The following is a 22,311-nucleotide window of genomic DNA, read 5'->3' as shown; positions in this document are numbered from 1 at the left end:
GCGAGGGAAAGACGGCACAGGGGGACAGCGAGGGAAAGACGGCACAGGGGGACCGCGAGGGAAAGACGGCACAGGGGGACCGCGAGGGAAAGACGGCACAGGGGGACCGCGAGGGAAAGACGGCACAGGGGGACCGCGAGGGAAAGACGGCACAGGGGGACCGCGAGGGAAAGACGGCACAGGGGGACCGCGAGGGAAAGACGGCACAGGGGGACCGCGAGGGAAAGACGGCACAGGGGGACCGCGAGGGAAAGACAGCACAGGGGGACCGCGAGGGAAAGACAGCACAGGGGGACCGCGAGGGAAAGACAGCACAGGGGGACCGCGAGGGAAAGACAGCACAGGGGGACCGCGAGGGAAAGACAGCACAGGGGGACCGCGAGGGAAAGACAGCACAGGGGGACCGCGAGGGAAAGACAGCACAGGGGGACCACGAGGGAAAGACAGCACAGGGGGACCGCGAGGGAAAGACAGCACAGGGGGACCGCGAGGGAAAGACAGCACAGGGGGACCGCGAGGGAAAGACAGCACAGGGGGACCGCGAGGGAAAGACAGCACAGGGGGACCACGAGGGAAAGACAGCACAGGGGGACCGCGAGGGAAAGACAGCACAGGGGGACCGCGAGGGAAAGACAGCACAGGGGGACCGCGAGGGAAAGACAGCACAGGGGGACCGCGAGGGAAAGACAGCACAGGGGGACCGCGAGGGAAAGACAGCACAGGGGGGCCGCGAGGGAAAGACAGCACAGGGGGACCGCGAGGGAAAGACAGCACAGGGGGACCGCGAGGGAAAGACAGCACAGGGGGACCGCGAGGGAAAGACAGCACAGGGGGACCGCGAGGGAAAGACAGCACAGGGGGACCGCGAGGGAAAGACAGCACAGGGGGACCGCGAGGGAAAGACAGCACAGGGGGACCGCGAGGGAAAGACAGCACAGGGGGACCGCGAGGGAAAGACAGCACAGGGGGACCGCGAGGGAAAGACAGCACAGGGGGACCGCGAGGGAAAGACAGCACAGGGGGACCGCGAGGGAAAGACAGCACAGGGGGACCGCGAGGGAAAGACAGCACAGGGGGACCGCGAGGGAAAGACAGCACAGGGGGACCGCGAGGGAAAGACAGCACAGGGGGACCGCGAGGGAAAGACAGCACAGGGGGACCGCGAGGGAAAGACAGCACAGGGGGACCGCGAGGGAAAGACAGCACAGGGGGACCGCGAGGGAAAGACAGCACAGGGGGACCGCGAGGGAAAGACAGCACAGGGGGACCGCGAGGGAAAGACAGCACAGGGGGACCGCGAGGGAAAGACAGCACAGGGGGACCGCGAGGGAAAGACAGCACAGGGGGACCGCGAGGGAAAGACAGCACAGGGGGACCGCGAGGGAAAGACAGCACAGGGGGACCGCGAGGGAAAGACAGCACAGGGGGACCGCGAGGGAAAGACAGCACAGGGGGACCGCGAGGGAAAGACAGCACAGGGGGACCGCGAGGGAAAGACAGCACAGGGGGACCGCGAGGGAAAGACAGCACAGGGGGACCGCGAGGGAAAGACAGCACAGGGGGACCGCGAGGGAAAGACAGCACAGGGGGACCGCGAGGGAAAGACAGCACAGGGGGACCGCGAGGGAAAGACAGCACAGGGGGACCGCGAGGGAAACACAGCACAGGGGGACCGCGAGGGAAAGACAGCACAGGGGGACCGCGAGGGAAAGACAGCACAGGGGGACCGCGAGGGAAAGACAGCACAGGGGGACCGCGAGGGAAAGACAGCACAGGGGGACCGCGAGGGAAAGACAGCACAGGGGGACCGCGAGGGAAAGACAGCACAGGGGGACCGCGAGGGAAAGACAGCACAGGGGGACCGCTAGGGAAAGACAGCACAGGGGGACCGCGAGGGAAAGACAGCACAGGGGGACCGTGAGGGAAAGACAGCACAGGGGGACCGCGAGGGAAAGACAGCACAGGGGGACCGCGAGGGAAAGACAGCACAGGGGGACCGCGAGGGAAAGACAGCACAGGGGGACCGCGAGGGAAAGACAGCACAGGGGGACCGCGAGGGAAAGACAGCACAGGGGGACCGCGAGGGAAAGACAGCACAGGGGGACCGCGAGGGAAAGACAGCACAGGGGGACCGCGAGGGAAAGACAGCACAGGGGGACCGCGAGGGAAAGACAGCACAGGGGGACCGCGAGGGAAAGACAGCACAGGGGGACCGCGAGGGAAAGACAGCACAGGGGGACCGCGAGGGAAAGACAGCACAGGGGGACCGCGACGGAAAGACAGCACAGGGGGACCGCGAGGGAAAGACAGCACAGGGGGACCACGACGGAAAGACAGCACAGGGGGACCACGAGGGAAAGACAGCACAGGGGGACCACGAGGGAAAGACAGCACAGGGGGACCGCGAGGGAAAGACAGGACAGGGGGACCGCGAGGGAAAGACGGCACAGGGGGACCGCGAGGGAAAGACGGCACAAGGGGACCGCGACGGAAAGACGGCACAGGGGGACCGCGAGGGAAAGACGGCACAGGGGGACCGCGAGGGAAAGACGGCACAGGGGGACCGCGAGGGAAAGACGGCACAGGGGGACCGCGAGGGAAAGACAGCACAGGAGGACCGCGAGGGAAAGACAGCACAGGGGGACCGCGAGGGAAAGACAGCACAGGGGGACCGCGAGGGAAAGACAGCACAGGGGGACCGCGAGGGAAAGACAGCACAGGGGGACCGCGAGGGAAAGACAGCACAGGGGGACCGCGATGGAAAGACAGCACAGGGGGACCGCGATGGAAAGACAGCACAGGGGGACCGCGAGGGAAAGACAGCACAGGGGGACCGCGAGGGAAAGACAGCACAGGGGGACCGCAAGGGAAAGACAGCACAGGGGGACCGCGAGGGAAAGACAGCACAGGGGGACCGCGAGGGAAAGACAGCACAGGGGGACCGCGAGGGAAAGACAGCACAGGGGGACCGCGAGGGAAAGACAGCACAGGGGGACCGCGAGGGAAAGACAGCACAGGGGGACCGCGAGGGAAAGACAGCACAGGGGGACCACGAGGGAAAGACAGCACAGGGGGACCGCGAGGGAAAGACAGCACAGGGGGACCGCGAGGGAAAGACAGCACAGGGGGACCGCGAGGGAAAGACAGCACAGGGGGACCGCGAGGGAAAGACAGCACAGGGGGACCGCGAGGGAAAGACAGCACAGGGGGACCGCGAGGGAAAGACAGCACAGGGGGACCGCGAGGGAAAGACAGCACAGGGGGACCGCGAGGGAAAGACAGCACAGGGGGACCGCGAGGGAAAGACAGCACAGGGGGACCGCGAGGGAAAGACAGCACAGGGGGACCGCGAGGGAAAGACAGCACAGGGGGACCGCGAGGGAAAGACAGCACAGGGGGACCGCGAGGGAAAGACAGCACAGGGGGACCGCGAGGGAAAGACAGCACAGGGGGACCGCGAGGGAAAGACAGCACAGGGGGACCGCGATGGAAAGACAGCACAGGGGGACCGCGAGGGAAAGACAGCACAGGGGGACCGCGAGGGAAAGACAGCACAGGGGGACCGCGAGGGAAAGACAGCACAGGGGGACCGCGAGGGAAAGACAGCACAGGGGGACCGCGAGGGAAAGAAAGCACAGGGGGACCGCGAGGGAAAGACAGCACAGGGGGACCGTGAGGGAAAAACAGCACAGGGGGACCGCGAGGGAAAGACAGCACAGGGGGACCGCGAGGGAAAGACAGCACAGGGGGACCGCGAGGGAAAGAAAGCACAGGGGGACCGCGAGGGAAAGACAGCACAGGGGGACCGTGAGGGAAAAACAGCACAGGGGGACCGCGAGGGAAAGACAGCACAGGGGGACCGCGAGGGAAAGACAGCACAGGGGGACCGCGAGCGAAAGACAGCACAGGGGGACCGCGAGGGAAAGACAGCACAGGGGGACCGCGAGGGAAAGACAGCACAGGGGGACCGCGAGGGAAAGACAGCACAGGGGGACCGCGAGGGAAAGACAGCACAGGGGGACCGCGAGGGAAAGACAGCACAGGGGGACCGCGAGGGAAAGACAGCACAGGGGGACCGCGAGGGAAAGACAGCACAGGGGGACCGCGAGGGAAAGACGGGACAGGGGGACCGCGAGGGAAAGACGGCACAGGGGGACCGCGAGGGAAAGACGGCACAGGGGGACCGCGACGGAAAGACGGCACAGGGGGACCACGAGGGAAAGACGGCACAGGGGGACCGCGAGGGAAAGACGGCACAGGGGGACGCGAGGGAAAGACAGCACAGGGGGACCACGAGGGAAAGACAGCACAGGGGGACCTCGAGGGAAAGACAGCACAGGGGGACCGCGAGGGAAAGACAGCACAGGGGGACCGCGAGGGAAAGACAGCACAGGGGGACCGCGAGGGAAAGACAGCACAGGGGGACCGCGAGGGAAAGACAGCACAGGGGGACCGCGAGGGAAAGACAGCACAGGGGGACCGCGAGGGAAAGACAGCACAGGGGGACCGCGAGGGAAAGACAGCGTTATTAAAAACAACAAAAGTTTCAGGGAGTAGTTCAGTGACAACAGACACTGCCCAGATATGTAGATATATAGATAAATGACTGAACCTGAGTTGCTGTTTTTCCATGGTTTACACCAATCAGAATTCAAACAATCATAATGCATAAATGTATTTGTAATATACGTGACAATACGTTTTATAAACAATTTCAGTTGAAAACTTAGGTTGAAAAAAAAATCCTCCTCCCCCTCCCCCCCCCCCCAAAAAAAAATGGAAATTTTTTTTCAAAAAAAATACCCTTAGGACATACCGATGAGAGAAATAGGTGCGTGCATACCAGAAGTTTGGTACGATTTCACAAAAGTTTGAGGGAGTATTTCAGTGACAAGACAACATAAGACACTGCACAGAGACCACCTTTAGAGGCCATTTTTCCCCACAGGTTGGCCTTTTTTGTGCACAGTGGGCCCCTTTTTGAAGCAATGTTTTATGGCCGGATGCCCTTCCTGCCGCCAACCCTATGAGTCGCCTTTTGCGATGCACAGGGAATTACCAGTGAACTGGTACTCAATTTTCCGACCTCGGAAGGATGACAGGCTGAGACAACCCCCCCTGACGTTAATTCAGCGATTGACCGGGATTCAAACCCAGGATCCTAGGATCCCAAGCCAGCACCCTAACCGCTAAGCCAACACCAGGCCTTGATACACATATATATATATATACCCACACACCACACACCACACACACACACACACACACACACACGGAAGAGCGAGGCCACAGAACAGATCAGGACACAACAAAATGTCGTGCGGACGGCTTTATGAAGACAGAGCGTCCATGGATAGCAATCGAGCTTTAAATGGAGGCGTTTATTCAATCCAATGGCGGCCTATACTCGAGCCGGGGGCTTGGGGAAAGATTCCGCTTACCTTCGGTCCGATGATGTCTTCACCCCTGCAAACAATTAAACTCACACCAAACGGAATTACAGTTGGTTGGGAAAATAATACAAGGGTTTATTTAATGAATATCGGGACAGGAAAAGAACGCGCCGGTAATAACTAAACCTAGGTTGGGACGTACCCACTCACAGACTTCAGATACTAAACAATGGGGAGGATGAATAAAATAAAACAGTTTGTGAATGTGCGTCTTATCTTTGTCTGCTGGCGTCCAGGCCCCAAACTTGCGTCCCGACGCGGCTCCGTGTTTGGTGGGAAGGAGGCCTCAGTCCGCTTCGTTTGCACACTCCGCTAATCAGCGCATGCCGCCCGGCAGGCCCCGCTCGCACGATCGTCGCTCCACCATTTCTCCAACGTCCAAAGGCCAGAACAGGTCCAATCGCGAGAAATAAAAGGGGTAGAAGAAGGTCGAGACAGGAGGGGAGCCGAAACGAGAAGACAAAGGGAAGAGAGATCCGGGCAGGATCAGTCCAAGAACAAGGGCAAAAATGACCGCCGCAACAAGTCTTGTTCGGCGTGCTCTGACGTCACCCGGGCCTCTCACCAGTCATGCAACCCACCCACCAAACCCTCGGTGTCCATCCATCGCACGGTGGGCGTGGCATCAGCCTGCCTTGTACAATGTTTGCCTGCCATGGTGCCGTTGTACACGGCCGCTTCCTGTCGGTTTTTCCGGTCAGTCTTATCGTCTTGTGGCGGAGGGGGAATTAATTAATGTGTGCACTAATGGATCTATCTAATGTATGAGTGTGGTGCCAAAAGGGACAATGGGATAGCGACAGGGGGATGACATGCAAGGGAATTTTACCCATAATCCCTGAACGAATTAGCATGCCCCGCCCCCTTGTAAAAGGGACAAATATCCAACTTATCCGACATCCGGGCTACAGGTCCCTGACTTACTGTACATCGAGATGATTCTTCTATCACGATCATCGGAGCACCTACCGACGCAGATCTACCTGGATCTAGATATTCCCCCTCCACCCCAAATTCATAAAAATAACAAGGGAACAGCAGGAGAAAGGGGAAATGCCAGTATCAGGAGGAGGTAGACAGACAGAGAAAAACAAGGGATGCAGGTAACTATGGGGGTTAGGGGAGAATGCAAGGGGTGGATAAGATGGATAAACAAGCAACATTTTTTGGAGGTGTGGGGGTGTTTTAACGGGTGAATAAAATATCATTACTTTGGATGAATGGTGACCTAAGATGGTGGTGAACAGCTGTCTTGAAGACCCGGAGAGAAGAATGAGATCGGGGAGAGTGTGGAAGGCAGTTCCAGATGTTGGAAAAGAGTAATAAATGAGTGGAGGTGAGCAGTGGTTCTGGATTTAGGCAGTTTGACTGGGAACAGGTTGCTGGTGGATGACATGTGTTCTGCATATACTTGGGAGAGGAGGCGGCAACTTTGAAATGTGGCTTGACAAAGAGATCATGACTGGGAGTGAGACCGAAGAGTTTGAGTGACTGAACCTCTCTGAGACAGTTGTTTAGAAAGTAGATGGAAGGGTTTGCGGAACGGTCCTTTCTGAGACAGTGATCGAGTGTGTGGGCAGGATTGAAAGACATGGTTGAAGTGTTTGACCAGTTTGTGATTTTTTCAAGGTCTAATGAGAGGGAGGAGGCTGCTGTGCCCGTCTGTTAGAATGGTGAGGAATGTCACGGCAGAGATTAGAGTCCTCAGAAAAGAGATAAAGAAGATTTTTCCAGAAAGTCAGTGAGATCATTGATGAATAGGAGGAATAGGATGGGACCAAGAATACTGCCTTGGGGTACTTGATAGACAGAGAAGAAAGGGTTCTGTTGAGAGCCACACATTGGCTGCGAGAGTGGAGGAAGTCAGTAATCCAAAAGTGGATTTGGCCTTCAATTCCATAGGCAGACAGTTTAGAGAGCAAAACAGCATGCCAGACTATCAAAGTTTAAAGAGCAAAACAGGATGCCAGACTGTATCGAAGTTTAGAAAGCAAGGCAGGATGCCCGACTATCTAAAGCTCAAAATATGTCCAGAGAGACAGCCCTGATCTCATGACTGATATTGAGGCTATTGTTGGGAGAGAAGAAGCAGCATGTCCAAGATGGAGTGACCAGGTCTGAATCCAAATTGATGATCAGAGATGAGGCTGTTCAGAAAAGGAATTATTTTATGTCAACTGCGATGATGGATTCCATGACCTTGCTGATGATTGGAAGCTAATTGGTCTGTAGTTAAGGGGATCCGTTTTTACACCTTTTTATGCAATGCTGTAATGTTGGTCGATTTGCAAGCAGATGCAAGATTACCTCGGGTAAATGACAGGGTGAAAAGGGCAGAGAGAGAGAGAGAGTAAGTGCAAGAGCAGCAGAGAAGATTTTTAGGACATGTGAGCTGATGTCCTCTGGTCCGGATGCAAAATCAGATTGGTGGTTTGCCAGAAATGTTTCCACCTTCTCAGGTGCAAATAACACAAAATTAAGGAGCAGTTGAGTACGACTGGGATGGGTGGGTACAGAGAGAGAGAGAGTCGTTAGGAACACAAGATTTTAAGCAAACACAGAATTGAGGCATTCGGCCTTCTCACGAGCGGAGTTGACTGTTGTTCCATTTGAAGTGTGGGGAGGCTAGGAAGCAAGCCACACACCAGAGATCGACTTGGCAAGGTGCTACCAGTTTTTAGAGGGAGACAAGTTTCAAAGCTTATTCTTAAGATTGGACAGATGTTGTTTTCTGGCTCTCCTGAGAGTAGACTAACACACTTGTGGGGGATTTGTGGAATGAACTTTGGTTGCCTCTGGTTGGATTTGCTTTCCAGGAGGATAATGCAAGTTGTTTGAAAGCAACTGCCTCACCCAGGATTCAGAGTACCAAGAGTGGGATAATGGGTAGGATAACTGAAGACAAGATGGCATGAATCTATGCACAAGATAGGTTTCTGTGGAAGAATTCCCAGGCTCAATTAATATCATGGTTGGAAGATATAGGAGGCCAGTCCTGAAGTGTGATGGCTGCTTTTAGTCCCTGTCAGTTTGCCTGAGTGAACTGCCAGACTCGACAGCTCTGAGGCTGTTTCTCTGAGAATGGCCAGATAAATGTTGACCTTCACAAGCACATGATCAGATGAGCCAATTGGGGCAGAGGATGAGCAAGATACATTTGCGGGGAAGTTGGTTATCACCAACTCCAGAAGGGAAGATTTTCCATTGGGAGAAATCTGGGTGGGGAAATTCACAGATCGAGTCAGTCCCATGGAGTCGCAGAAGTGCCATGGTTGGTAGCAGAGGTACCAACACCGAGTCAATTAGCATGGTGACAATTTAAGTCACCACAGATGAGAAAGAGTGAGTTGGGATGAGTTATCAGAAGTTGGTCTATGTCATCTGAGAGAGAGATGTAGATGGAGTCGCCACTGCCGGGAGGACGGCACTACACACAGACAAACAGACAACCATGACAGTTGTTCTTTCGAGCTGCCATACCAGACAGTAAAAGACAGTCAGGACACTCTCTATCACTGCCTGAATGTAACGTGAACGATAACTGTAAGCTGCACTTCACTTCCGCTGAACTTGGGGACGGTGAGTGAGCTTTAGCGTGGCTCTTCCTTTTGTACATCTTCTACACATATCACACATCTTACACATATATCACTATACATACTTGTCTGATATACATGCCTGTTGTTTCTGTAGACTAAGAAGAAGACCTTTGTTGGTCAAAAAGCTTGTCGAAAATTAAAGATCGACCGTCCTGAAGCTATGTCCGCGTCTGATTTAATCTCCCGATTATTTATTTAATGCAAATGAGACGCCCTGCTCGTACTGTGGAGTTTCTACTATTTCTCACAGTTATATATGTATATATATATATATATATATATATATATATATATATATATATATATATATTATATTATATATATATACAGTCACGTGAAAAAGTAAGTACACCCCATGTAAAGTTTTGACTTTTTCAACATATTTCAACATAGAGCTATTTGATCTTCATTTCAACAATATTGATAGATAAAGGTGATATAAGATAACAAATATCATGAAACATTTACATTTTGTAGTCCATTGTATAATTTAAATAAATGCAAATTTCACATGGGGAAAAAGTAAGTACACCCCATGAAATGTTTTTAAAATCTTTTTAACATATGTGGACATATCAATATTTGATCGTCATTTAAACATTCATTCATTCATATTCATTATTCATTCATTCATTATTCTTTTTTTTTTTTTGGTTTTGATAAAATCTGCGTTTTATTTTAATCATTTAAAGTTTAATTATTCATGGTTCATATAAGCCTGGTGTTGGCTTAGTGGTTAGGGTGCCGGCTTGGGATCCTTGGTTCGAATCCTGGTCGATCGCTGAATTAACGCCAGGGGGGTTGACTCAGCCTGTCATCCTTCCGAGGTCGGCAAATTGAGTACCAGTTCACTGGTAATTCCCTGTGTGTCGCAAGAGTCGGGTTGGTGGCAGGAAGGGCATCCGGCCGTAAAACATTGCTTCAAAAAGGGGACCATGGTGCCCGAAAAATGGCCTCTAAAGGTGGTTCTTCTTCTTCTATTTAAACAGTATCTATAGATAAAGGTGATCTAATTGAACAAAAAACAATGAGAAATTGACTGATAATTTATTCAACAAAGAATTGTTGCACAGCATGCACAATTGCATGCACAGCTCGTTTCAAATCCCCCCACAACATCTCGATGGGATTTAGATCCGGGCTTTGACTTGTCCATTTGAGAACCCTCTATTTCTTTCTTTTCAGCCATTCCTTGGTGGATTTACTGGTATGTTTAGGGTCATTGTCATGTTGCAAGGTCCACCTTCGGTTGAGCTTCAACTTTTCGACAGATGGCCTCACATTATCCTCAAGCACCCTCTGGTACAATGAAGAATTCATAGTGGATTCTATGATGGTGAGCTGCCCAGGCCCTGATGCAGCAAAGCTGCCCCAAACCATAATATTTCCACCACCATGCTTTACAGTTGGTATCAGGTTCTTGTGGTCAAATGCTGTCTTTGGTTTTTGACAAACATGTCTTCTGGTACTGTGGCCAAATAGCTCTACCGTTAACTCATCTGTCCAGAGCACATTGTTCCAGAAGTGCTGGTCTTTGCCTCGGTGTTCATTGGCAAACTTTAGTCTTGCCCTGATGTTCTTTCCGGACAGCAAAGGTTTCCTCCTGGCACACCTCCCATGTAGATCAAATTTGTGCAGCCTCTTTCTAATGGTAGACTCGTGCACTTTGACATCAACAGTGGCAAGAGCTGCCAGTAGGTCCCGTGATGACATTCTGGGGTTCTTAGAGACTTCTTTCAGCATCTTGCGGTCTGCTCTTGGGCTGAACTTGTGGGGCGGCCTGGCCTGAACAAGTTAGCAGTTGTTTGGAATCTTCTCCGCTTGTAGATGATCTTCCGGACAGTTGAATGATTGATTTCCAATTGTGTGGAGATCTTTTTAAATCCCTTCCCAGACTCGTAGGCATCTATAACCTTCTTTCTGAATGGCTCAGAGAGCTATTTTGATCTAGGCATGGTGATGCCGCACACTTCAACAAAGAGCAAACCAAACTAAATGTCTGAGGTTTAAATAAGACAGGTTCCTCCAAGATCCTCTCTAACGATGTTCTAATCATTTGCACCTGAGCTGGTGCACATGATTCTAATTTTAGGCATTTGAAGTAGTGATAAATGTAGGGGTGTACTTACTTTTTCCACATGCGAAATTTGCATTTATTTAACTTATACAATGGACTACAAAATGTAAATGTTTCATGATATTTGTTATATTATATCACCTTTATCTATCAATATCGTTGAAATGAAGATCAAATAGCTGTATGTTGAAATATGTTGAAAAAGTCAAAACTTTACATGGGGTGTACTTACTTTTTCACGTGACTGTATATACAGTGTGTGTGTATATATATATATATATATATATATATATATATATATATATATATATATATATATAATGTGTTGCAGTTTTTATAACACTGCTTTTAAAATACACCATTAAACATGTAGTTTGCTATGAAACATTTCCTCACTGCGTTTACGTAGTGATGGCAATGGCAGCGAAACGAGCAAGCTACATGGCAGCCTTCAAACTTAAGGTGATATGAGTTACTGAAAACTTTGGTAAGAGAGTGGCGGCACGGGAATTTGATGTTAACAAGTCAAACGTTCGAGTTTGGCAAAACTTAAAGGACAAGCTCAAGTCCAAAGGCTGGCGAGCCAAGAATTTTGTATATGGAAGGCAGGCTCAGCACCCACAGCTTGAGCAACAACTTCTGGAATATAATCATCAACGTTGAGCAAGTGGATACACAGTCAGGATCGTGGAAATTTGTTTGAAAGCCCTTCATATCACGAAAGTTTTGAATCCCAATAGCACCTTAAAAGCATCTCAAAAGTGTTTCTACCTCTTCATGCAAAGGCATCACATATCCATATGTTTGGAATACTTCAATTGCCAAAGCATGCGTGATGATTTTGAAGACAAGCTATGGAGGTACCAGCTTTGCGTCACAAGGATGCCAAAGCAACATCACATTAACACCTCATATATTGCCAATGTGGATCAGACACCCCTCACGTTTTATATCACGTTCATTCCAAACTATGGCCATTAAAGGAGAAAAATCAATCGCCTTTAGATCAACTGGAAATGAGAAGAATTGTTTCACAGTCATACTCAGGGCATATGGAGACGAGACAAGGATGTTGCCATATTACATGAGAATGTTACATGGCCAGGTGTGTTTGTCCGTACGCATGAAAAAGGTTGGATGGATGAAGGTTTGATCAAAGACTGGTTGTGTAGTGTGCAGAGGCTCCTATCGGGAATGTCATATATGCTGGCTCTCAACACTTTCAGGTTTCCTTGAATGTACAGATCTCATCATCATTCATGGGGGCATGAGAGGCCATTTGCAGGTCACATCAGCTGCAACCAACTGTTTATAGGTTTATTTATTAAAACCAATTCATTCATGAAGCTAAACATGAAACTCAGTTGCAGTGGACCTTTAAACAACAGATGCACCAAAAAATGGAACAAGTGGCTCTACTCAGGAGTGCATGCATTTACACCGTCAGGTAAACACATCCCTCTATTTGTCCCCCGTCGCACCGCGGAGCGAAAGGGGGACTATGGTTTTTATATTTATTTCTCCCTCTATTCTAGAATTATTAGAAATAGAGTCTCCCTCTATTTCTTCAACTGTTTATTCAAGTCCTTCAACGTCATTGTTGGTGTGTTTCCCCACCCCCTCTCTTTCTGCTGCTCTTTTTGTTCTGTTCTAGCTCCTTCAAGACCCTTCACACCATAAAAAAAAGAAAAAAAGAAGAGTATTATCATTTAAAATATGACTTCCCCTCAGTTTTCCTTGGGTGTCTTTGGGTTTGCTTCCATCCTTTCTCCTGTGAATGTGTCAGCCTGAGGCAAGAAGTTGCTTAGCAACAAAATCAAAACCACAAGGTTGTGGGTAACTTGCAATCACATTCCAAACGAGAACGGCACTCGGTAGAGCATACTTTCACCAGGCTGAACAGTTTACGTTTTGTATCCCACTGATAGGCCATATCTGGATTCGGACCTGAACCAAAATCTAATCGGCTTGTTCTTGTCACCTAACTAACTCATCCACTTAGTTTTGTCATAAGTCGTCCACACCTTTTTGAAATGTCATGCAAAATATTGTTTTTGGCCCTATCACTCAATGGTGAAGAATCACTTAAAAACATTCTGATCTGGACCCAGATTCGAATCTTCAACAAAATTGAATCAATTCTTCCTTGTCAAACACCCAACCGATCCACCAAGTTCTGTCCAAATTTGTCCACTAGTTTTTTGAGATATTGTGCTATATATCGTTTTTTGCCCCATCTCTCAATGGTGAAGAATCACTTTAAAAATTCTCACATCCAGATATGAATCTGGATCTTCACCAAAATATTGAAGCATTTCATCCTTGTCACACACCAAACCTCACCAGCAAATTTTGTCTGAATCTGTCCACAACTTTTAGACATATCCTGTTCACAAACTACCAGACAAAGACAGACCGGGGTGAAAACGTAACCTTCATCCACCTTTGGTGGTGGGGGTAATGACGATAGTGCCTTCTCGTTAATTTACGGTCTATCTGTTTTATGGTATATAGGTTTTCGTTCTTCAAGCTTCCTTAGCAGTCGCTTCCTAACTTTCTCTTTCATGGTTTCTTGGAGATTTCCTCGATTGCTCAATTGGAAGGATTTTTTGAATAAAGCTTTCTGGGTTTTTACTTTTGTGGACATATTACTTTACTCATTTACTAAAAGCAATTTTGCTTAAAATTATTTAGAAAAGTACAGAAAAAAGAAGAGAAAGTGAGAGAGAGTAAAAAATTGTTCTCCAAAAGAAAATGGGGTAAAATTATTAGTGCACAAAAAAAATGAAAAATTGGGCAAATTACGCCTAGGTCCCCCGTCGGTGAAGTGATGTGAGTTGACAAAGTGGAAGACGCAAGGCAGCCATCTTGGATTTTGACGTGGTGACCCAATTTTCAATAGCATTCTTCCTTATGCCTCGATACACCCACACACCAGATTAGAAGTTTGTACTTCGCTTATTTTTCAAGATATTCCGCTCAAGGTTCAGACGTACATGGCGTCAGACATACATGGCGGTGGCCATCTTGGATTTTGACGTGGGTTGCACCCACACACCAAATTAGAATTCGGTCCTTCGCTTACGCACGCACGCACGGACGGAGGGGAAAACCATAGTCCCCCTTTCGCTCCGCAGTGCGACAGGGGACAAAAATGGTTTAAAATATGGGGCGAGTTAGAAAAACGCTTTTTTGTGAAAGCATGAGCCAGAAAGACAATTTTTAGGATAATTGAGCCAGAATGTAAAATGAGTCAGAAGAATGAATGGGTGAAGGTGAATAGTGAGTCTGGATTTTGTAAGTTTCACCAAAGAGGGTTACTAGTATACCGTGTGCACCCTGCAGAAACCTTAGGGGAATGTGGGAGGTGAGGGGAACAGAGCATGGAAAGGGCAGAGGATGCAAGACCAGAAAGTAGGCAGTAGAAGACAGAAACCACTGATCAAGGCATTCCTGAGCTGCACCGAGCTCATCAGGGTGTACAATTTTTATTTATTTATTTATTTATTTATTTATTTTTTATTTTTTTTGCTTTTATACGTAGCTCTACAGAGTATGGCTCCCCACTCTTGGTTCATTCTTCTGCTTCCCTTCTTGTTCCTCTTGCTGCAGTCAAAAACAAATCCTTCCCCACCATTGGTTTCTCAAGTCAGCAGGCAAATTCCTAAGGGCTGTCATTCTCCCACCGGCGACAAGTTGGTGGGCTCTCTATTTTATAGAAGCTCACATTTGGCTTTGCTCCTCCTGTCCTTTCTAAACCATTCCAATTTGAGATAAGGTGATATTTGGACATAACAATGACCAAGTGATTTGGCTGTAAAGGATATTTTTGATTTATTGATTAATCAATTATTTTTTGTGGAATTATTTATTTATTTAATTTTCCAAAAAAAAATCACAGCTTCGGATGAAATACTGGTGGTATAGGTATGCTATTAGCCAATTGATCAATAAATTAATTATTTTACGAGTATTATTTATTTATTTTAATTACGCAATGAATGAATCGATCAATTATTGTCCACCACTCCCTCCCAATTCTGTCTCCATGCACTGCACGGTGGTATCGCTGGGCGCCGAAGGCACCCCAGCAATGTCGCGTGCTGGATGATATGTTATTTATTTATTTGACATGGGGATGGTGTACTTTGAATGTAGCTCTACTTTTTTGTTGTTGCTACAATAACTTGTGATCCACTGCCAGGGATTTCAACCACATTTGGCCAAAGTATTGATTGTAATATATAAAAATGAACAGATTCAATTTTGGGTTCAATAGGTCAAAAGTAATGTGCTTTTTGAAAATAATTTTGCAGACAATAATTCGAGTTATAAACATCTGATGTTTTCTCTTCTATTTATCTGTCTGTCTGTCTGTCTATCTATCTGTCTCGCTCTCTGTCTGTCTGACCTTTAATTTTTCATGTGAACTTAAATTGAGATGAAATATAACACTGGGTTGACATATAACACTGGTGGGGGCATATCCATCGTTGATTTCATGTGTTTCTAGTTGTTTATGTCATTCATATTCAAATATGTGTCAATGTTTACAATTTCTTTCTTCTCAGGTTGCACAAGAGACCGCTCCTTCAACTGATTCTATCATTGACCTCACACATGATGAAGAACGGATCCATCAAGGTGAATTTATATTACATGGACCATATTTTAACAACTGTTTCCTTTGATATTTATGTAATCCATTGGTTCACAAGGCTTTCAAATGGAAAACTACTTCACATGATGAAGTGTACAAAATGGTTAAATCAACATTGCAATGTTTTGTGTATTTTTTCACAAAATTTATGACCTTGCCATTAGTGGTTCTTCAGCCTAAAACGAAAGAGAGAACAAATATGATCTTGGCCAATGTTGAATAAATATTGTCTCGTCTTTTAATCCTTTTTCTATCCTTAAAAAAATAAAAATGATCCAAGTTTCAGAAGCATAACATACGTGTCTTAGATTCCGAACAGGAACATAAGTTGACTTGGTGTCACAGCACGGGTGTCGATCGGTGGGGGGTGGTGAAGGGGGAAGGAGGGGAGGGGACATCATATCGATTGCCCTCCCCTCCATCCACTTTTTTGGGCATAAAACAAAAAGTGTGTACCCACAAAAGATTACGAAGCAGTTCTCCTTCCAATTTATTAAATACATTTCATGAAAAGTTTGAATGAGCGATTAGCGAGTGGAATATTAGCAGATTATATGTTTTTTTAAGAACACCGTTTACCTGAATGCCATACCACCTGAACAGAATTAATTATATTCAGCCGCAACTGCTCCACATCGCGTACCGCTCCATTGCACAGGTGGACTTGAGAGTGCTAGTTCACAACAATTGAGGGATTGTCCAGTTACCTAATCATCATCATCATCATCATCATCATCATCATCATCATCATCATCATCATCATCATCATCATCATCATCATCATATTAAAATACTATGTGTAATTACCTCCACCAAAGGTGAATGGAGGTTATGTTTTCACCCCTGTCTGTCTGTTTGTGAACAAGATATGATTCCGGCAAGTATGTTGATCTGTTCGTTTGTTTGTCTGTGTCTGTGTCTGCCGCACTACGTCTACACCGTTGCACGTAGAATCGCCAAACTTTGCACACATATTGGTCTTGCACAGGAATAGACTGTGCCCAATTGATGACGTCATCGGTCGCGTGGTTCGGCCGCCATCTTGGAAAAACCGAAAAACTTTGCACCTCTATATCTCCGAAAGTACTGAACAGAAAAAAGTGAGACATGGCTCATTGTAAAGAACTCTCCATGGGGAATAAAATATGTTAATGATGACGTCATCAGTCACGTGGTTCGGCCGCCATCTTGGAAAACCCAAAAAACTTTGCACCTCTATATCTCCGAAAGTACTGAACAGAAAAAAGTGAGACATGGCTCATTGTAAAGAACTCTCCATGGGGAATAAAATATATTAATGATGACGTCATCGGTCACGTGGTTCGGCCGCCATATTTGTCCTAAATGGCCGATAAAAAAGTACATTCCGGCAAGTCCTCGGTCTCCGACCGATTTTTCATTACTTGCCGGAAAAGATTCCGGCAAGTATGTTGATCTGTTCGTTTGTCTGTCTGTTTGTCGCACTGCGTCTACACCGTTGCACGGAGAATCGCCAAACTTTGCACACATATTCGTCTTGCCCTGGAATAGACTGTGCCCAATTTATGACATCATCGTTCACGTGTTTCGGCCGCCATCTTGGAAAAACGGCAAAACCTTGCACCTCCATATCTCTGAATGTACTGAATAGAAAAAATTGAGACATGGCTCATTGTAAAGAACTCTCCATGGGGAATAAAATATGTTAATGAGGATCTCTCCACGGCATCAAAGTTTGAGTGTTTTCCCGTTCGTTTCTTTGTCAAATTTCCGCTGCGTATTTTGTTGTGTATGTGTTATTGTGTGTTTCTATTTGGTTTTGGTTTTGTAGTTGTTGCAAATTTGTGTGTAATTAGTCGTTTCTTTGTCCGCGCCTCGTGCGGCCTGGTGGCTCGTGCGGCCTCCTCGTCTCGACTTGTGCCCCGCCCCCTATATTCTCGTTTGTTCTTTCACCTCTGCTCCTGCTTTCTCAAATCCACGTTCTCACTTAGAGACTTTTCCCAGATTGTTTTCATGGTTTTGTTGAAATATTTATTTAAATATGTTTAAACCGCAGCGGTGATCCCCCCCCCCCCCCCCCCCCAGGATTTCCATGTTTTAAACGTTTCCCAGTGTGTACCCTGGATAAGAATAGGTACGCCGTATCCCTGCGTGTCGTAGGAGGCGACTAAGAGGGTTGGCGTCAGGAAGGGCATCCGGCCATAAAAAAAACATTGCCTCAAAAAGAGAACCATGAAAATTACAACTACATGTGGGCAGGGTACAGCCCGAAGTGGAGATCGGTTTCTGAGGTTTGGGACATGGAATGTAGGGACAATGACAGGGAGATCAGGAGAAGTGGTGGAAGTATTGGTCAGAAGAAGAGTGGACATATGTTGTGTGCAAGAGACGAGATGGAAGGGAAGTGGTGTGAGAATGGTGAAGGGTAGGCAGGGACAGAAATACAAGTTTGTGTGGCAAGGGTGCCTGGAGGGCGTGAATGGTGTTGGTGTCCTGTTTTCTGAGGAGTTTGTAGACAGTGTGGTGAGTGTGACTAGAGTGAGTGATAGGTTGATGATGGTGAAAATGATGATTGGAAAGCTCTTGGTGAACGTCATCTCGGGATATGCTCCGCAGGTTGGTCGGAGCGATGAAGAGAAGGACAAGTTCTGGTGTGCGATAGAGAAGCTGATGGAAAACGTGAAAGATGAGGAAGTTGTTGTGGTAGGAGACCTAAATGGACATGTGGGAAGGAGTATGGATGGTTTTGACGGAGTTCATGGGGGTTACGGATATGGAGTGAGAAATGGAGAAGGTGAAAGGATTTTGGAGTTTGCTGATGGAGCTGATTTGTTGATTCGTAATACTCAGTTCCAGAAAGAGGATAATAAGCTTGTTACATACACGTCAGGTGGGTCGACAACCGTTGACTACCTGATGGTGCGTAGGCGAGATAGGGGGCACCTCCAAGACACAAAGGTGATCCCGGGGGAGGAGGCTGTTTCACAGCACCACTTGGTTGTCTGCGATGTAAGGGTGAAAGGTGCGAGGAGAGCTCGGCGGGTGAAGTACCAACCGAGAATGAAGGTGTGGAGGTTGAAAGAGGTGACAGTAAGGGAGGCATTAAAAGAGAGGCTGAGTAGGGTCGAGGATGATGTGGTTGAGCTTGAAAGTGGTTGGATGTCAATGAAAGCTGGTCTGTTGGGAGCCGTTGGTGAGGTATATGGATGGACAAAAGGACCACCGAGGCACTCGGAAACATGGTGGTGGGATGATGAAGTTGGAAAGAGGATTGACGAGAAGAGGAAGAAGTTCAAGGAGTGGCAGAAGGCGAAGGGTACGGGAGCAGAAACAGCAGAGCATGAAAGTTATAAGGCAGCCAGGAAGGCTGCAAAGAAAGAGGTAGCAAAGGCGCAGGAGGCATGTAGGAAAATGTTCGGAGAACGCTTGGATTCGGAAGAGGGTCAGAGAGCGGTATTCAGGATTGCAAAGCAGATAGCGAAAGAGAGGTGTGATGTGATGGGGGTGAGCTGCTTGAAGGATGAAGTGGGACAAATCGTTGTCGACCCAGATGGAATTAAAGGAAGATGGAAAAGATATATGGAAATGCTGTTGAATACAGAGAATGAATGGGATGGCAACATAGAGAGTAACCCAGTTTTAGGACCGGCAGAGAAGATAACTGAGAAGGAAGTTGAGGAAGCGATAAAAGCAATGAAGGGTAGAAAAGCGGGAGGGCCGACGGGAGTTGTGGGAGATATGTTGAAGGCAGCAGGAAGTTGGGGTGTGAAGAGAATGACAGAGATCTGTAATCTGGTGGTGAAAGAAGGCCGCATTCCAGTGGATTGGGAACTGAGTACCCTCGTCCCTCTATACAAGGGGAAAGGTGACCCTCTGGAGTGTGGCTCGTACCGAGCGATAAAGTTATTGGAGCATGGAATGAAGGTATTGGAAAGGGTGTTGGAGAGGAGGATAAGGAAGAAAGTGAAGATCGACGAAATGCAGTTTGGATTTATGCCAGGAAGAGGAACGACAGACGCGCTTTTCATTGTGAGGCAGTTGCAGGAGAAGTACATGGAGAAGAGGAAGAAGTTGTTTCTTGGGTTTGTTGATCTGGAGAAAGCATTCGATCGGGTTCCACGCAAAGTATTGACATGGGCATTGAGGAAGTTAGGAGTGGAGGAATGGTTGATCAGAGTAGTGATGGCAATGTACAAAAGAGCGCGCACAGCTGTAAGGACGAAGGACGGGAACAGTGGTGAGTTTGAGGTGAAGGTGGGAGTGCATCAGGGGACTACTAAGTCCACTACTATTTGTAGCTGTGATGGAGGTGCTGGCTCAGAACGTAAAGGAGGGTTTACCGTGGGAGTTGTTGTATGCAGATGATCTGGTGTTGATTGCGGAAAGTATGGATGGACTGAAGGAAAAGATGAACACGTGGAAGGAATGTATGGAGACAAAAGGTCTGAAGGTGAATATCGGAAAGACGAAGGTGATGGCAAGTGGTAAAGCATGTGGTGAGGTGGAAAGAACTGGGAAGTGGCCCTGTGCTGTGTGTAGGAAGGGTGTCGGAGTGAACTCCATTCAGTGTACAATGTGCGCTGAGTGGGTTCATCAAAAATGTAGTGGTCTGAGAGGGTCATTAACCAGTGTGGCAGCTACATTCAAATGTAAGGTGTGCACAGAGGGAGCTGCAGATGGAGGAAATGTTGAGTTGGATCTTGGAGACGGTGTGAAGCTGGAAGGTGTGAAAACATTTTGCTACCTCGGAGACATGCCGAATGGAGAAGGTGGATCAGACTCGGCAACGGTTGCTCGAGTGAGATGTGCATGGAAGAAGTTTCGGGAATTGAGTGGCGTGCTGATGAGGGGAGTGTCGTTGAAGCTGAAGGGAAAGGTGTATGCTGCATGTGTGAGAAGTGTTATGATTTATGGGAGCGAGACATGGGTAATGAACGTAGAGCAGCAACGAAGGTTGGAAAGGGTGGAAAGGGTGGAAATGCGAATGGTTAGACGGATGTGCGGAGTATCGTTGAGAGAAAGGAAGACAAATGATGAATTGCGAAAGATGATGGGAATAGAGCCTGTGATTGATGCTGTGAAGAGGAACAGCTTGAGATGGTTTGGTCATGTGTTGAGGAAGGATGAAAGTGACTGGTTGAGAAGAGTGATGGAAATGAATGTAGAAGGAAGTAGAAGACGGGGAAGACCGAGAAAGACTTGGCTAAAGATGGTGGAAGAAGAAATGCGGGCAAGGGGGTTAACAAGGAGAGATGCAGAAAATAGGGCAAAATGGAGAAGATTGTCATGGGGACCGCAAGGCTAACCCCCACTCTAGCAGGGAAAATGGCCTTTTAAAATGCATGTTGTTGTTGTTGTGTAATGATGATGCCATCAGTCACATGGTTCGGCCGCCATCTTGGAAAAACCAGAAAACTTTCTATACGTAGAATAGCCAAACTTTGCACACGTATTTGTCTTGCCCTCTAATATACTGTGCCCAAATGATGATATCGGTCATGTGGTTTGGCCGCCATCTTGGAAAAACCGAAAAACTTTGCACCTCCATATCTCCGAAAGTGCTGAACAGAAAAAATTGACATGGCTCATTGTAAAGAACTCTCCATGGGGAATAAAATATGTCAATGATGACGTCATTGGTCACGTGGTTCGGCCGCCATCTTGGAAAAACCGGAAAACTTTGCACCTCCATATCTCCGAAAGTGCTGAACAGAAAAAATTGACATGGCTCATTGTAAAGAACTCTCCATGGGGAATAAAATATGTTAATGATGACATCAGTCACGTGGTTCGGACGCCATATTTGTCCTAAATGGCCGATAAAAAAGTACATTCCGGCAAGTCCTCGGTCTCTGACCGATTTTTCATTTGTTTGTTTGCAGCACTACGTCTACACCGTTGCACGTAGAATCGCCAAACTTTGCACACATATTGGTCTTGCCCAGGAATAGACTGTGCCCAATTGATGACGTCATCGGTCACGTGGTTTGGCCTCCATCTCGGAAAAACCGAAAAACTTTGCACCACTATATCTCCAAAAGTGCTGAACAGAAAAAATTGACACATGGCTCATTGGAAAGAACTCTCCATGTGGAATAAAATATGTTAATGATGACGTCATCGGTCACGGGGTTCGGCCGCCATCTTGGAAAAACCAAAAAACGTAGCGCCTCTATATCTCCAAAAGTGCTGAATAAAAAAAATTGAGACATAGCTCATTGTGAAGAAATCTCCATGGGGAATAAAATATGTTAATGATGGTCATCGGGTACGTGGTTCGGCCGCCATATTTGTCCTAAATGGCCGGTAAAAAAGTAAATTCCGGCACGTCCTCGGTCTCTGACCGATTTTTCATTCTGTGTTTGTCTGTCAATCACCTACAGGACAATTTTAAACCGATCTTCACGAAACCTCACCAGATGGTAGAGTTTGTTATGAGGTAGAAGCCTATATTGATTTTGAGGTCAAAGGTCATCGAGGTAGAATTTCTAAAATTGCCATTTTTCATGCGATCGACTTGAAAATTAAACAGCATTTGCATAG

General features: G+C 47.8%; 1 protein-coding gene across 2 annotated transcripts in view; it reads left to right on the top strand.

The window, feature by feature from the left end:
* ATF7IP2 (activating transcription factor 7 interacting protein 2) overlaps window positions 1-22,311 on the top strand; it is a 192,274-nt gene that overhangs the window by 117,239 nt on the left and 52,724 nt on the right. For both annotated transcript variants that reach the window (XM_078785581.1, XM_078785582.1), the window contains one exon: window positions 15,701-15,773. In XM_078785581.1, the coding sequence (XP_078641707.1) occupies window positions 15,701-15,773 (73 nt within the window). The remainder of the gene's footprint in view (window positions 1-15,700; window positions 15,774-22,311) is intronic.

The sequence above is a fragment of the Myxine glutinosa genome, chromosome 10 (genome assembly GCF_964187855.1).
Source record: "Myxine glutinosa chromosome 10, kmMyxGlut1.1, whole genome shotgun sequence".
NCBI lineage: Eukaryota > Metazoa > Chordata > Myxini > Myxiniformes > Myxinidae > Myxine > Myxine glutinosa.
The sequence above is the reverse complement of the archived record's forward strand: the minus strand, read 5'-3'. Positions and strand labels throughout refer to the sequence as shown.